General features: G+C 39.9%; 1 protein-coding gene and 1 long non-coding RNA gene across 18 annotated transcripts in view; one reads left to right on the forward strand and one right to left on the reverse strand.

Moving 5' to 3' along the window:
- The window catches only part of NDST4 (N-deacetylase and N-sulfotransferase 4), a 102,710-nt gene extending 91,430 nt beyond the window's left edge, over positions 1–11,280 (forward strand). The window contains exons 10-14 of the mRNA XM_010709954.4: positions 177–351; positions 1,429–1,599; positions 4,513–4,622; positions 8,628–8,730; positions 9,026–11,280. Of these exons, the coding sequence (XP_010708256.2) occupies positions 177–351; positions 1,429–1,599; positions 4,513–4,622; positions 8,628–8,730; positions 9,026–9,145 (679 nt within the window). The 3' untranslated portion in view covers positions 9,146–11,280. The remainder of the gene's footprint in view (positions 1–176; positions 352–1,428; positions 1,600–4,512; positions 4,623–8,627; positions 8,731–9,025) is intronic.
- Positions 1–17,510, reverse strand: part of LOC116216567 (uncharacterized) — a 488,234-nt gene that overhangs the window by 438,017 nt on the left and 32,707 nt on the right. The window lies entirely within an intron of this gene.

Here is a 17,510-nt window from a genome sequence, read left to right on the forward strand (position 1 = left end):
ACCAGTACCATCCAAGAGCCAAAATCTGTTCTCCCTATTCCAGTTCCGGAGTGAGCTGAGAAATTTAATTTTGCTTGTTATGAATTATGTCTGAAAATCTACTTTCTGACCTACCATGAAATGAGATGCAGATGCATATGACCCTTTTAGTTCTAATTAATTTCTTTACCTCCCAGGTACATGGATTTCTTCCCCACTCCTTCCAATACCACCACCGACCTTCTCTTTGAGAAAAGTGCCAACTATTTTCATTCTGAGGAAGCTCCTAAACGAGCAGCTTCCCTCATCCCCAAGGCCAAGATCATCACCATCCTAATCGACCCATCTGACCGTGCCTATTCTTGGTATCAGGTATGGACCTTGCCTTCAAGAAACAGACAGTGAAATCAACAGCGGGGGATGATGACCATCATCAGGGGGAATTTGTGCCCTTGAGCAAGAACAGGATTTATTGCACAGCATTTGCACTGTGTAAAAGTGGAAGGATGCTGAATGCCAGCTTTTGCAGTTGGCACCTGTTACACCAGTGTCATAAATGATGAAACTTCTCAGCACAGAGCTGCCACTAGCTGTAAACAAGCATATTAATCTCAATTACATTTGACACTACATAGAGGAAAAGCAGTATTCTTCACCCAGGGAGATGCACGGGGGAAAATGAGCATGGCCTAGCTAGAAATCAGAGCTTTTTATGCTGAGAATCTGGTTCCTCATCTAGTCCTCTGTCTTGCAAGTTGAGTAATATGGAGTAGTGTACAAATATATGTAATGTCTTCTAAAGTTTCCTCCTAGCTGAAAAGAGATGTGTATGAAGAGTAGGGTTTCTTTCTTTTTGTGAAAATAAAACAAAACATATTAATTTTCTAAGGAAAATCTAGGATGCTCTTTCATGCCTTTTATCATGTCCATACCTTTCCATAAGAAAGTCTGTACACTGTTTTTTTAAAGAGATATTTTAGTATGCAAAATATGGTGTGATTAGAGAAATGAAGAAAATACTAAAAACGGGGTTAAAATGGACATAGATAATGTTGCAATAAGCATAAAGTACAATATTTCTGATACTGTGGCTTTCTAATTTGCATCTGTACAAATGCTGATATGAGATGTGGAGCAGTAAAACACTGGATCTCCTTTGGCCAAGTACCTCCTCAGCTCTTCTCTCACCCCTGGCTCCAGCATGGAGTAGACAGAGGTGCAGAGAAGGGCAGGCACAATCTCCGTCTCTCACACATTGCAAAATCTGAACTGAGGTTGTTGCCTTCTGAGTGGGGAGTTATAGGACGTATTGGGAAGGAGGCTATAAGGAGTCATGATCTGTTCTCTGTGGGAGTTAGAAGTACCAGAGCAATTTGTTCCTCTTTTTCTCTTTGATCATGGCTTAATCTTCAGAGTCATAGTGATGTGTGACTAAATATCTCCCATTAGCATCAGCGCTCTCATGAGGACCCGACCGCTCTGAAATTCAATTTTTATGAAGTCATTACGTCAAGCCCCTGGGCACCCTCAGAGACAAGGACTCTCCAGAAGAGGTGTCTGATGCCTGGATGGTATGCTGTCCACATTGAACGATGGCTTACTCACTACCCAGCTTCACAGGTAACTTCCAATCTGTTAGTTCACCAAGGTTGCAGAAGGTCCTGCAGTGAGTATTGGCCTCATTGATAGACGTAATGGGATACTTCCCACTGGAACTCTTAGCCATTATGAAGTGCAGATTTGTCAATATCAGAGCATTTACCAGAAATATTTTGATTTTTCTGTCTTCTGTTAAGATGCAACAGGAAAACTCTTTGGCCTGTAGCCACATGGAGTCAATGAGTGACTTAGGACCTTCCTTCCAAGATTGCCAAGGCTTCTGAGTCTCAAGAAACAAGTATTTGTAGCATGAGATACTGTAGGAAGTTTTGCCAAATTCATCCAGAAAATGCCAAGGCTTTATCAAAAAACAATTCAATTCCCCCTCCCACTCACTTTGTTTCTAGAAAATTTCACATTTATTTGATGCTGATAGGGAATTAGCCTTCCTCAGTAATGGAGCAAAAATTCTATCTTTTGCTTCATCTTCCTTCAGATGTTTTATTGAATTGTCTTTTACAAACCTTTCCATGAACATTTAACATAAACATATAGGCCTAACCAATATCATACAATCATAGAATCATTTGAACTATCTAAACCAACTGTCCACCTACCACCAATATTGCCCACTAACCTATGTACCTAAGTACTACATCTGCTTTCCTTGAATATCTCCAGGGATGGTGACTTCACCATCTCCCTGGGCATCCTGTTCCAGTGCCTGACCACTCTTTCTGAGAAGAAATTCTTCCAAATATCCAACCTGAGCTTCCCCAGCGCAACTTGAGGCCATTTCCTCTTGTCCTTTCACTGTTACCTGGGAGAAGAGGCTGATATCCACCTCACCACAATCTCCTTTCTGGCAGTTGTAGAGATTGAGAAAGTCTCCCCTGAGCCTCCCCTTCTTCAGACTTAGCAATCTCAATTTCCTTAGCCACTCCCCATAAGACTTGTGCTCCAGATCCTTCACAGCTTTGCTACCCTTCTCTGGACATGCTTCAGGGCCTCAATGTCTTTCCTGTAGTGAGGGGCCCAAAACTGAACACAGTTCAGAGCTGAATACAGAGGGACAATAACTTCCCTGCTTCTGCTGGCTCCACTATTTCTGATACAAACCAGGATGCCATTGGCCTTCTTGGCCACTTAGGCTCATTGCTGGCTGATGTTCAGGTGAGCATCAGCCAACACTCTCAGATCCTTTTCCTCCACACAGCTTTCCAGCTACTCTGCCCCAAGCCTGTAGTGTTACATGGGGTTGTTGTGACCAAAGTGCAGGACTCAACCCTTGGTCTTGTTGAACTTCATCCCATTGTCCTCAGTTCACTGATTCAATCTATACATGTTCCTGTGGCATCCTAGAGCCCTCTTATCCTGAGGCAGATTGATACTGCTTTGCTGAAGTCGAGGTATGCTATGTCAACAGCACTTCCCTCATCCACCGAGTGAGTCACTCAATCACAGAAGCAGATCAAGTTGGTCAAGCAGGACTTGCTTTTTGTGAACCTATGCTGTCTAGACCTGATCTCTGGGCTGTCCCACTCATGCCGTGTGATCTCACTCAAGATGATCTGCTCCATAACCTTCCCTGGCACCAAGGTCAGGTTGACAAGCCAGTAGTTTCCCAGATATTCCCTATGACCCTTCTTGACAATGGAAGTCACATTGGCATATCTCCAGTCCCCTGGGACCTCTCTAATTGACCAGGACTGCTGCTAGATAGTGGAAAGCAGCTTGGCAATCACCTCCACCTTTGGTGGATTCCACCTGGCCCCATGCACTTGTGACAGTCCAGATGAAGTAGTAAGTCTCTGTTTCCTTTATCGTGGGGGATTTAATCTGCTCCCCATCAAGTCATGAGACTGAGTACTCTGAGAAGAATTGGTCTGAAATATGCCTATTACCAAGCAACAATTGTTTTGTGATATAAACCTAAAGAAAATGCTTTAGTATTACACAACAGGGGCATTCTTTACCTGTGTACATGGTCCATTGCTTACATACTATTTCTGCCTATTTTAAGAAAAAAATATTAAAGGGTATTTAAAGAATAAGCATGTCTGTCCTGGGAAATCTGGAGCATGAACAGGGTACCAAGTCTCCCATGCCCCATCACCTATGCTCCTTATTCTCTTTTCTTCTGGACTGGGCTGCTGCCATCTCTCATGAAGATTTCTCTACTTCTCCTACAACAGCAAAAAGCAAATGCACACCTCTTATTAAACATGCAGGCGCACACTGACATATTTCTTGTAAAACTGGTAACCACTCATGTTGCATAGCTGTAGTGATTAATTTTACAAGACGCACAACAAAATGCACTCATTCTTAATAAGGTACGCAGAGAGTGCACTCACGGTGCTTACTAATGTGTAGTCAGTAATGTGCATTCACTCAGCCTGGGCACTCAAAAACTTAATAATTCATAATAAGCCCTCATGATAAATATAAAACACGTTTGTCCAGAACAGTTATTAGCATTGCTTCTTGGTTCTCTGGGAGACTTTTGATGCATACTCTTAACATTTGCTTGTGCAGGTCAATGTACCTTTACATCACGACAATTCTAAATTAAAAAAAAAGAAAGAGAGAGAGAGAGAGACCTTTGCTAACAATTTTGCAAGGCTGATGGTAATTCTGAAATAAACTACCACAATATCACTTTTGAACATTTAATTGTTTGGCTTCTGAACATTTAATTCTAAGATACAAGCATTCCATCATTTTTCTTATTCCATGCCAGACTTCCTATGGACACACTGTAAACCCTTGAAACATTTTTGCACTCCTTCCTTATCTCTCTGACTCAGAATTCTTTGGCATTTGGGTTAGGTTTGTTAGATCTAACTCTTCCTCTGAACAAGAAGGAGATAATGTTATTCCTTTCTTCAACCTCAATCTGTTTCTAACTGACTGGCATATTTATCCCCCTAGTTGCTAATTATTGATGGACAGCAGCTAAGAAGTGACCCAGCTACTGTGATGGATGAAGTGCAAAAGTTTCTTGGAGTCTCTCCTCACTATAATTACTCTGAAGCTCTAACGTGAGTCTGTTTCTTTATCATCTGCTTTACAAACTTTACTACTTTAATACTTATCTGAATTATAGACAGATTAATATATCGTTAATTGCAAACAACAACAAAAACTCACAAGAAAAACAATTTTGCAAAGAAAAAAGCAATTTTTTTAAAGTTGTGTTTAAGATGCATTCAGTTTTCCCCTAACTTGCATACATGTATTATAGAATTTAACTGCAACGCATACATTTCCATGTGCAAATTCTATTTCACACAATATACAGAGCAAATGATTGCTCAGTATTTTGTATTAGGAACAGAATAAAGGCCCGTGTTCATGTAAAAAATGTCTGCTATCTTTAAGTGCTAAACCACAGATGCCCAAGATGTTTTCTCTGGTTCTAGTGCTGCTTTCCTAGCTGCAGTGATTAATATGTGGGTTCAGTCGATGTAAGTTGTGCATGTACAAGCTCAGCATACATTTGCAAATCACACTGTTGAGCATTATGACATCCTCCAGAAGCTGAAGACCCCCAGTGTTAAGTCTAAAAAGATTAGTTTAAACATTTTTACCACATTTATGTAGCTGTTTAATGGCAGAGATTAGGAGAACAGCATTCAGTATGGTGGGATTCATCTGCTTGCAAAGTTTGCATTTATTGTAGACCAAATACATCATTCCCTAATCCTTTTTCCATAAGTGATTGGGCCAGTTCTGTTGCCTTTTTCCCAGCAGCAGTCAGGCACATGGCGTGGGTGGATCTCCTCTGCACGCTGGCAGTTGGGTGCAATTATGAACCACTACTTGCAGACCTCAACCTGGGATACAGGGGAAGATCAGATTTTCATCTGACGCTGGAAACTCTTTGTTGCCTGGGATGCCAGCGCTGCAACTGGAGGTGCTCTGCAGGAGCCCAAATCAAGGTCTTTACACAGAGTGGAAGCCTTGTGATTGACTGCCTGCAGCCTCTGGCTTGGAACTAGTGACTGCAGCTACGATGAGCCCGGATCATATTTCTCATCCTTGCCACCCGGAGGATAAGACTTTCCCCAGAATAGGGGATTAATGGCCTATGTGGCACTTTCTCTTTGACATGTTTCAATTCCCTGCAGGAAGGCAGAATCTTTGCAGAGGCAGGAGTGGGCTGAATTTATCTCTACCCTCCTAGTCCGACAGCAAATTGTAAGAAGCTTTTGCACAGAACATCTCTGTGTGAGGATCTTGTCATCATAAGCAGAGCTGCACTGGAGGAGTCCTGGCACATTCGTGGGCTGAGAAGCCTTGTGCCCTGATCAAGGCTGTTCCTAGCCCATGACAGAGGGGTTGGCACAAGGGAGAGCATCTGCCTTCCCTTCCTGCATACTGGCAACAGGAAAACTGCCAGAAAAATGAGGACACCAAGGCCCCTCTGGCCCCACACAGTTTCTTCTCCTTCTATAATCTGTCTTCAGTATTGCCTCTGGTGGGAAGGTTATACTTATTTAAACTGCAGGCATGAAGTGAGAGCTGAGGTCTGCTGCTCTTTGACTCTCAAGGACATTGCTCTGCCAAAATTCTTTTCTAGAGGAGAAGTTCTGGATTTCAGAATGTGATTTTTTAAGTCGTTAGTTTCTAAAGCGGAGGAAATACAGTTGAACTACTGGTGCTCAGAAAACTGCTGCCACACATCTGCAGGGCCTTCTGCTTTGCTCTAATAATACACACCTACATGCATATGGCTTCCTTTCTGTAACTAAATTAAAGTCAGAGGAGTAACAAATAGGGGAAAAAATGGCATCTCCTATGTTTTTGAACAGAAGAAAATGTATTGCAAAAAGTTCTATAAAATTATGCAATCACCATTTAGAGACACTGAGAATGCAAATGTGTGATGGAAGCCCACACCTCTGTAAGGATTTAGAATGGAAAATGAAAATGCGTTAAATGATGTAGTGGCTTTATCTTAGACCAGTCAAAGTAATAGGATAATTCCCAGTTGCTACTGCCTAATAACTGCATACCACACAGCTTTAAAGTCATCACACAGCAGCCTAAGGATACAGTCCTGCAAATGCAAGCGAGCAATAAGTTCATTATCAGTCATGAGTACATAAACATCCCATGGGAGAGTAATGTTCATGCAAGGACCAGAGAACCAGCCCTTCTCAAGCTGCAGAGTGAACAGAGCAAGGAAGTGCATATTACAGTGGGTTGCCAGCTGGATCACCATCTCTTCCACACATCAGGACACTCTCTTCCTGTTGAAGTAGTAAAACCCAAATGGAAAATGAACAAATATTGCAAGGACTCAACACGTAACATTGGTAGGAATACACTGCGATCATCAAGCAAAGTGCTAGGAGAGGGAAAGAAGTCCAAGGTGTTTCATGAAGTTCCCACCTGTTTCTATTCTACTCAATTATGTTTACAGGAGCCCTGAGATTTTTGTAATACCTGGACACAGTAGGTTGAATTAAGTCTGAGATGCCTTTTCCTCTATCCAGAAAAGCCCTCTCTTCTACTATCTAAACTTATACATTCCTTTAATAATATTCAGTATGCTAAGTCTGATGCAGAAATATTGTTCGGGGCATGGTTTTGCAGTTTTCCTTTTATGTCACATACTATATTACTTCTCCTCTTGGGAAATTAGTGCAAGCTAGCTAACGTGCTTCTGTATGCAATGAGCAGAAGGAGAAAGCCAAAGTAGAAAGGATTCTATCATCAATATATCCATTTAATCAAAGATTTATTTATTTTAAATTGATACAGCTATTGAAACAATTTAGGAAACAAGGATCAGGCTTGCAATAATAGGCTAGGCAAGAAAAAAAAAGGTGAAGAACATTCACTCTTCTCCAGAAATTAGTTCTGTACAGCAGCAAATCACAGGTATGCCTATGTTATATGGACAGATGCAGGGCAGAAAGCTAGTCTGTAACTAATTAACTCCATGTTCCAGACAGTTATACTTCATCCTTCTCAAACATCTGCTGAATAGCAGGAATGAATCTTTTCAGTGCTTTGTGCATGTTGCAAGTACCACTGCAATAAATCCAAAACACTGTATGTTGTTCATTCCTTAGTGAGTATATGCTTTAATGTCTTAATCCAAGATTCTTATACTTTGAATTTTAGATATCAAAATCAAATTGCATATTTCATATAATATTGTTAAGACAATGTTTATATTTTTAATCCCATCTTTGGAATGGAAGTGATACTTAGGCCTAATGATATGGAACAACCAGCTTCTCAGGTGGAGTTCAATTACCAACAAGAAAACAGCCATTCTGTCAGAAAACATAAGCACTACTTATTTCACTCAAAAAATCAACATAAAACATTTTTATATTGGATTTCTTATCATTTCATAGTCCAATCACACACTTTAATTTAGAAATATACTTAAGGATTGAGTCTGTGTCTGTCAAAGTCTGCAAAATATATCAGATTGCTCTTTTTAACCTCTTTGACAGTACTGACCTATGATATTATCAGCTCCTACTGGCCATCTGGAGCACTTTTCTAGAGTAAAATGATAATACTCTTGAGAATACAGTGTGCATACTTCCAGGAAAAGGGTTGGTCAGTAATTCTCCAACAAAGGTTTCTTTGCTCTTTGTCAACTGATCAAAATGTAAGCACTGATCCATTGATCTGACATGGATAACAGCTCTGAACAAAATCAGACTACAAAATAGGAGTAACAGTCTGGAAGATCTTTGAGGTTGTCCTTCAACTGGAAATCCTATAGCTCTACATTTGAAACATGTACTCTATATGCTGGGCTACCAGAATAAGAAATAGATAGCACAAGTAGAGTACAGTGTGAAAAACGTATTGCCTAGAACCACTCTCAAAATGAATTGGGGGCAAATATTAAATTATCAAAGTTTTCATGAGAGGAAAGCTACTTCCCACTCTGTTCTCACTATTTATGTCATCTAGAGATGTGTGCAGCCATAATTGTTAGCTAACTCTGATATTATAGTAGCTGTGAGATTCTTCCATGATTAAATCTTACATATAATTATAATCTTTTATAGGTTTGACCCTCAGAAGGGCTTTTGGTGCCAATTACTGGAAGGAGGGAAAACAAAGTGCCTGGGAAAAAGCAAAGGTCGAAAATATCCACCCATGGACCAAGAGGTAAAGGCTTTACAGAGATTTCAGTTAATGTTTTTTTTTTAATACAGGCGCTATGTTTGAACCCTAAAGCAAGCACTTTATAAATAGTAATAATAAAATAAAATCACTGGCTTGGTATTCTTAAAAACCAAAATTTTTCAATGATCTCTGAATAGTTGGAATCCCTAGAAGAAGCTCTCCCTAGGAGGCAAGCATAACTCCCAGGCACCCCACTGCATGGCAGCACGAGCCTGCTACCATTTTCTGCAGGGTGGGCCTCCTTGTCTGACTATTTGTGTTGTTTCCCCCCTCACAGTCCCGAGATTTCCTGTCAAGCTACTACCGAGAGCACAACGTGGAGTTGTCTAAGCTGCTGCACAGGTTGGGGCAGCCCCTGCCCTCCTGGCTGAGACAGGAGCTGCAGAAGGTCAGGTAGCACACACGGGCAGGGGTCCAGCCAAGGATCATTTCCTTCACCGTGAAACCCCTGCTTCTCCGACTCACCTGTGACCGTCAGTAGAGGACCTCGTGAATAATGCTCTTTCTTTAAAAAAAAAAATAAAAAAAAAATAGAAAAGAATAAAAAAAAACAAGTGTTTATATGCACGTGCTGACAGTTATTAGCATCAACCCCTTTTGTCAGCTTCCAGGAAATAATATGGAGCTATGTGGCATTACTCTTTACCCAGAACAGGATTCGTGCATAGTCTAGTCCCTCTGTTCACCAGAAAGTACCAGAAACTGTGTGTAGGACAGATTGACTTCAGTGTGTATGACAAATTGCAGTCTGTCAGGACACAGTCAAAGGATGGGAACATCTCTCGCCGGATTGTGAGGTTGGTCGACTCCTGTTGTTTTTTTTTCCATTCAATTGCACTCCAAGTTTTCCTAATATTTCACTGGGGAATTGAGCACTGTGCAGCCTGAGTCCTTCGTGTTTATGATATATGCAACATACTATTGTTATTTTTGCCACTAAATGAGGTAGACTAACTTCTTCTCTCTTTCTTCTTACCTCTTGCTTCAATGGGCTTATGGTTGGACAAAATGATCTTAGTTACCCCTATTCTTCTGGATTTCCTGTCATAACTCACAACAGTCTGTGTTCTTCTGTTGCACACTTTCCTGCTTCAAAAGAAGATATATCCTTATTTACTTAGTTACACGTATTGTTGACGTACAGCTCAGCAAGGTGGCTCTCCTCTTAGATCTAAATGAAATCCATTCACTTTCATCTTTATGGGACTGTTTTGCCTCCCTCTTCATCATATCTGCTCAGTTTCTATAACAGCTGTGATAGAGCTCTGAGATCTGAAGTTATATTAAATATTTTTTTCATAATGCCATGGGACTCCTTAAAACATTATCAAAACCATTTAAAAGCTAAACAGGCCATTAGAGAAATGTACTGACAACAACCTAATGTTGTCAATTTTGATTTTAACTGGAAAGTTTTTGCTCTGAAGCCTTCAAAAGAAGAGGATGGGTTAGGCATTTAGGGTCTCAGTCTGAAAACTATTACAGAAAAAAATCTCTAATGACCCAAGCCATTTATTAAGTTTTTGAAAAAATCTACAAAGACCATTGAAGAACAGAGTATTTCTGTAGATCTTAACAGAGTTGAATGTACAAATATATCCACTGTGTATCACAGATACATTTATGATGAATATGTTTTTATGCCTACATTTCCACATATTGCATGTATCTAGATCAGGTATACACTTAGTTCCAAATACTTGTGGTTTTTTTTGTGCCCATAAGGAAATGAAAGAATTTGTTACTAAAAATATAATATTATAAACTGCATTTTCTTGTCAAATCTGTGTGGGCAGGGTTGACAAGGCTGAGCAAAAATTCATTGGGAAACTTGAGCTGGGTAAAAAAATAATATTTAGTCACATTAGTCTTGTAACAACTTTTTCTCAAGGAAACAAAAGTTTTGCTACACGTTCTTTATTCAGACTTCCTTGAAATAGTTTCTAAACACAAGCCCTTTCAGGGGATGCATCACAACACCATTTTTTCTACCATTTTTTTCATCGACAAGCCCAGGGGTTCCCACAGCTATCTTGGATGCATTTTGCCCGCAGCAAGGGCAAAATAGTGGTGGCACTTCTTATAAGTGTCCTCTGGCACCACCTACTGACACATTTTTCTCTCACGTGTCCTTTGCTTTCCTCTACCATTGCCCAACAGTCTTCGCCTGGCTCCCTTTCATGTCCCTTCAGCCCTCTAATCAGTCTTAGCGATACCCTGGTCCAGGTCCCTATCTACATGAGGAGCCAGGAGCCAGCCCTGCCCTCCTTGGTTCCGCACACAGCCCATGGAGTTGCATGGGGAATCAGATGAAATGCCACCAGCACCAAGTCTCTGTGCAGCCCCTTGCGCTCCTCGTCTCAACCTCAAGCCTCACATTTTCTGCACGAGAACTCACAGTAGGGCAGGGAATGGCACAGGGTCAGGCATCTCCTGCTGCCACACAGGCACAACTTATCCAATATCACCAATCCAATGCCTACCTGAATAGAGGAAGACATGAATATACAGGAAAGCCTGAAAGACAAATGTTGTCTAATCTCATATTTGCTTTTAAATACTGAAATGATATTCATGTCCCACAAGTGAGACTTCTACTTCATTTTACAGGTGATAGAGAGAAATAACATTTCTAGGACTCATTTCATTTAATCTCAAAGTAGATTTCTTAAATGAGTGAGATTAATCTTGCCTCTTCCTCGTCAATGATTGTTAAAGGCAACTTGTTCAGAGGGAGAGTCCAGCTGAAGAAGTATAAAGTGAGATGAGCTAAAATGTAAAATGTAAAGCAAAATATAAAACATCTAAAAGTGATTCATCATCATTTAAAAGATGAATAATTAGTCCTCAATTACAAGCTGAAGAAACATGAAAAAAGTTTCAGGATTTTTTCAAGGAAATGAGGCAAATGCCATAAAATCCAGAAAATTTCTTTTTTGTTTTTAGCTTTTCTTTTTTTGGGGAAAAAAAAAAAAAGAATTTAATCTTTTCAACTCTCAATTCTGTAATAGCATCATGTCCTTAAAACGCATTGGACTTTTTTTATATCTCATCGTTATTTTTTTAGTTTGAATGGGCTCTGCATTACCCAGAGATCTCGTGTTCCATTGAAAACTGACATTTGAAGTGACTTCATTATGTGTCACATAAAGATGAAATAACAGCATTTCAAAGTTTCATTCCTTCCACTTGTAATAGGACCCATCAACACAGAATTTCTCCAGATCAGCACATTATAGAGGAGCCTTTGTGAACTAGCTGTAAATGATCTCGATTTCTTTTATACCTTTGATATCTCTGACCATGTAATTGTTGGGATTCTTAAAGACAGCAAAACAAATGCAATAAAAATGAAACATTTATTCACGGCAAGGGGGCTGTAGCTCTGAAAGATAATTCTGGGCCTTCGTTCCTATTCATAAGCTGCAGGTTTTGTCTCTGCAATACTTCCATGAGGTGCAAGCTGTAAATCACACTGAGTTTTACATCCCGAAGGCCTTGAGGGCTGCAGTTATCTCCCATTGCCCTGGAAATACTGATTCCTATATAGGTTTGAAGTAGTACTGCTGCACTAAGAACCTGACCTCCTGCTCACTGAGACCAATAGGAGTCTTCTCATTAATTCCAGAAGACCCTGGCTTGCCCCAGGATCTGGTTTTGTCAAGCACAGTCTGTGTGACTGAAGTTTCACTCCACCCTATCACTGCTGGAAAGCCAACATTAGCTTGATTTCTATTACGGAGCGCAATTTCTTCCTATCCTGTTACTTGATCATTGCTGTGGCATAGCTGGGGCTTCCTGACTTGCTGCCAGCTTTGCCATATCACTGCCACCAGCTGTGCACCATCCCCCACTCTAGCACCCCACAGGGCACTGTGATCTCCTCCCGCAGCACAGGTCTCTATCTGCTCTCGTCTCCTCCATCTCTGACCACGACAAATCGAATACCACAGAGGCTGACGTGGGGGTTAGGGTCTACTACAGCAGTTTTGATAACTGAAGTAGAACTTTGGCCCTCAGAAAACCAAGCCTATGTAATTGAGGTTCTTTTTGAGTGAGAAGCAATTAGAATGGCATCCAAAAACTTCTAAATTATGTATTGACCTCTTAAGGTCTGAAATAAAGTTGCCAGATTAACTGCTTATAGATGTTTTCTAATAAAACAAATTTTCTCTCTGATATGGAATCAGACTGCCAACTGTCCCCAAAACAAATTAAGATGGTGACATTATAAATTCTTGGGGGAGGAAAATGTGGAGTAATGAAAGCACTGACGGGTTGAGGCTCTCTGATGCGATAAGGCAGCAAGGACATGCCCTGAATACGAAGGCACAAGCTGAATATTTTCCCTTCTCCTTCCTCCATGCTTATCTTAAATTTTGAACCAGAGTAGTGCATGAAAATTACATAACAGGCAGAGCCTGTGAGAAAATGGAATATTGCTCATCTCCTGATCCATCAGCCAAGAATGAATGGGGTGCAGGGAGCTTGCTTCAGCTGAGCTGGGCCACCTTAAAGTTAGACATCAACTCCCAACTCGTTATTTAGTTTCAACAGTAGCAAATTATTTTTATAATTGGTATAAAATTGATGTTTATAATAGGTGAGCAAAATACCATCCAAACAGATGCAACATAGGTATATAAATCAGCAGAGATTAAGTGTCCAATTTTATTGTATTTAAGTAAGATTAAATTCACTACTATTGTCGTGAGCAGCTTTGTTTGCACATGCTATTTAAGTTTGCCATTTCAGCTCTCATTTAAAGTACTCTCTCTCTCTCTTATCGGTAGATACTCTCTCTCTGAAAAGGCTAAAAACTCATACAATCACCTCACTAGACTTGTCCTCATCCGCATCAGAACATGAAAATTAGCTTTAAATGTTAGTCTATCCATCACTGTATTAGCTCAAATATCTCTGGAACTGTTGCTTGAAATATTTTATTTTAAGAAAAGCTTTCTTGCAGGAAAATTCCTATATTGTCCTTATTTTCTCTTTTTTCTTCCAGTTCATCCTCTTAGTGCAACTGCAAAGGTGTGGACCTGCCTAAGGATTTGTCTCCATCACTATCCTATCTAGAAAAGCTACTAAAACCAAATGAGGACTTGCAAACAACACAGATTCTGAAGTGATCAATGTTCTAGTGACTGGATAACTTTTATAAGACTTAATATCATTTCTGTAGTATTTCAAAACAAAAGACATTCTCTTGATAGAGTTGAGGAAAAACTTCACAGTCTTGCCCAAGCCTTTTCTTTGTTTTTTTTCTTTCTTGCCCCATGTGACGACAGCAAATCCAGATAAAGTACTTGGTGTTGAAGAAAAAGAAATCAAAATGCATTTTAATCACTCAAAGTATTTTTGTTGGGGGGTGGTGAGGGAGGTCAAAGTCAATATTTGCTGGAATTGTTTTAAATAATTGATGTGAATACACTTTATTATTAGTTTTCTCACCTCTGCAGAATAAACACTTCTGATGGTGTATTGTACTGAGAGCTTTTATTTCCTCTCTCGCACTTTCTGAGCCAAAATCTACTCTTGAATGGCCTCAGTGGTGTATTTGGTGTTGCAGACTGACTCAGCACCTTCTCCCTCAGCAGTCTGGACACATTGGGACGCACAGTGCCCCATCAGCTGCCTCCCTCCTCGCAGGCAGTATTAACTAAGTCAAGTCTGGGATCATCAAGGGTGGTTTTTTCCCCCCTAAAATATCATGATGCTTCTATTTTTTATTATACAATATTCATTTGTTTTACAGATCTATGTCAGAATGAGGTTAAATCACATTACAGCCAAGAATTCCTAGTGCAAACTTTAAAGAATAAGAGATTATGTCTCACTAGAGCTTTTTTTGGTTAAGTGAATTAGGAGTGGCACTGCAGACCAGATCTTAATACTAGTCTGGCTTCTTTCTGGATCTGGTTGATGCTTTCAGACAGGGAGATGTAGTAGGTAAAGTTTTCGAAATATTTTCGGGCTTCAAGTCAGCTTTTCAAAAATGACTTTCAGGCCCTCAGAAACCGAGTGATTGGCTTTCTATTGTAATTATTTGTTAGCAATTGAATCAGACAGCCAGGCTCTTTCGAAAGCCTGCACAGACATTCGCCTGTCTGCTTCTTTGGATCCCAAATGCCTTTATACATCTAAATGAAGAGATTACTGAACAAATGTAGCTATTTTTTCCTGTCACTCGTTCTTTCCTAATCACCTCTTATTTTTTCTATCTATTTCCCAGTGGGGAAACGAAGCCCTGTGGAAATCACTGCCAAAACCCAACAACAAATCTGAACAGCACCTGTATTTTTACCTAAAAGAAAAATCTTATTTAGTAAAAAGATAGAGGGGTTCTTCCAATAAAAGCACTATTCCTATTACATTCATTAATGCTTGCATTTCCCCTTCCAGCTTTTGGAATCATGTTATTCTCTCCCAGACAAAGAGAAATCTGGAAGCATTAAAAGCTCTCAGCTCAGGTTCTTTCTACACACAGTTCATGAGAAGTGTAGAAGGCCATTTTTTTCATGTTTGTAAATAACCACATTCCAGTTAGAAATTGATTTACAGAATTACAGAAATAAATTCTAGATGTAATTTATCATCAATTTCATGAAGAATTAACAATTTCCAACAGAAACCAGACTGATATTTGCATTTCAGTCCGCTGCAGCTGTTAGGTTGGGGGAAAAAAAAAAACATTTAAAATATCTAAATAAACTCATACGTTCCACTTTTTGTTTACAAAGCCATTTCTTCCTGATGCAGCTAACTCTGATCAAATATGGGCTGGTTTTATAGCCCTCTTTCTTCTGGAAGAGGACTGTAACATGTTAATACACAAATCTGTTTTCACCACGGAAGGTCAACTAGGTTTATGAGCTGGTAGTTACAATTATCCTGTGGTTTTTTTCAGAGGTTATTTTCAGCCAGAGGAAGGTCAGTGGTGGGTGGAGGGGGATTCCTTAATCTGTCTAACTTGCAATTCCATAAAAACGCTATGGGGGTTCAGAAAAGCTCTCTAATTTGGGAGATAATTGCTTGCCATTCAATTGACTTTGTACTTACTACTTCTCTAACTCTGCTGTCTCGCAGAACTTATCTGCAAGCCACATTCCCTGTTGAGTAATTTAACTTCCTTCCATACTATGATTTAAATTACGAGAAAGAGCTGGATATCTGAGGGATGAGTTCTTACAGAACTTCCTGCAAGTCAGCTATTTATAGACATTTCCTTTAATATTTTTTGCTTCACTGTGTTTGCCCTGGCCAAGGAATCATCTCTGTGTTAATCTGCATGCCCTCCAAAGACACACAGTTCCCAGTAACATCGACGATGATTTGATATTCTCATAAAGGAGAGATTAGACTCACCAACAGAAAATGTCGTTTAATGATATTATAGTAACAGCACATCTTCCTTCAGAGCTTTGTGTAATCACACCAAGTAAGCAAACAAAAATTGTTCTGCAGCATGAAGCATTTAAGATTTTATAAGCAATCTTGGCTACATAAAAAGCCTTTCAGTTACCCTATAATGACTAAGGGCTGGAGAAACCCATGATTTTATTGATGTGAAATTCTCCATGCAATACATAACCAGGCAGTTCAATTTGAGCACCAGAGCCAAACTCACTACTGCCCAGATTCACTGCTAGGAAGGAAGCCCATGCCTCCCAGTGGCCTGAGGCACACCTCCAGCTGCACACCACAAACCCACAGTTTAAGAGGTTCTGCTTTTATCCCTTCAGATGCATTCAGCATTTTTGGTCTATGTTACCAAGTGATTACCCACCATATGGTAGCCAGGTGTAAGAGGCACCAGAGCAGTTGCTTGTCTAAATCCATGAATTGAACTTGAGTTCCCTTCCAAGACACCAGAACCTCTGATCAGCTCAGCAGGACTAAGAAGGATGTTGGAATCCTATCAAGGTACCACACCTATTACTGCAAGAGATTTCTGTACCACATACAGTAAAACCCAGCATAAACTGTAGCAAGAGTGTTTTATACAGAAAAATAAAAATATGTATTGAGTCTTCACTTATTTGTTTACTGTATGGAAATATAGGGCTTATGAATATCGTAAGTTTTCTGTCTTGGGTATGTCTTGTTCTCTCTCCTGCTAAAGGACAGCTTCCTTGCTGTACTGTGGTCTGCTTTCACTGTTTCTTTCTCTCTACCCATCTTCCTTTGGGGCTGCATCTCAACATCAATATCTGCTGTTCTGCCTGTAATATTTCAATAGCAACCATGTCTTCCTGTACCAATTTCTTATGTTCCTAGCATTCACTGAGGAAAAAGATAATTCACAAGTAGGCACCATCTTCCATTTCATAAACTATATGCATTTTAATTACTTTTGGATAACCTCATTAACTGACGTAACACATACTAGGAGTGTGATGAGGTTTTCTTAGATATTGCTAGTTTTCTGCTTTATTCCTACACTTCATTCAAGTGCCCAGCTCCGATTCAGGGAGCTACTCAGTTATAAAGCAAGACAGCATTGGATGGCACCACGTGTAAATCTGCCATCATTAAGTTGGGAGTTGAAGTTAAATTATAAACTGTCATCATAAGCAGGAAGAACATTTTTATGGATCTCAGTTCATCCTCTGCAGACTTCATCTATTTCCAGTAACTGCAACACTGAACATACTCAAATTTTTCAGCTGCTTGGAAGAGGAGAGAGTTGAGCCTGGAGACTTAATTCCCTTCAATCTTCTTAAAAAATATGATTCAATAACTCAAGATAAAAATAT

Source organism: Meleagris gallopavo, chromosome 4 (assembly GCF_905368555.1).
Source record: "Meleagris gallopavo chromosome 4, MGAL_WU_HG_1.1, whole genome shotgun sequence".
NCBI classification, from domain to species: Eukaryota; Metazoa; Chordata; class Aves; order Galliformes; family Phasianidae; genus Meleagris; species Meleagris gallopavo.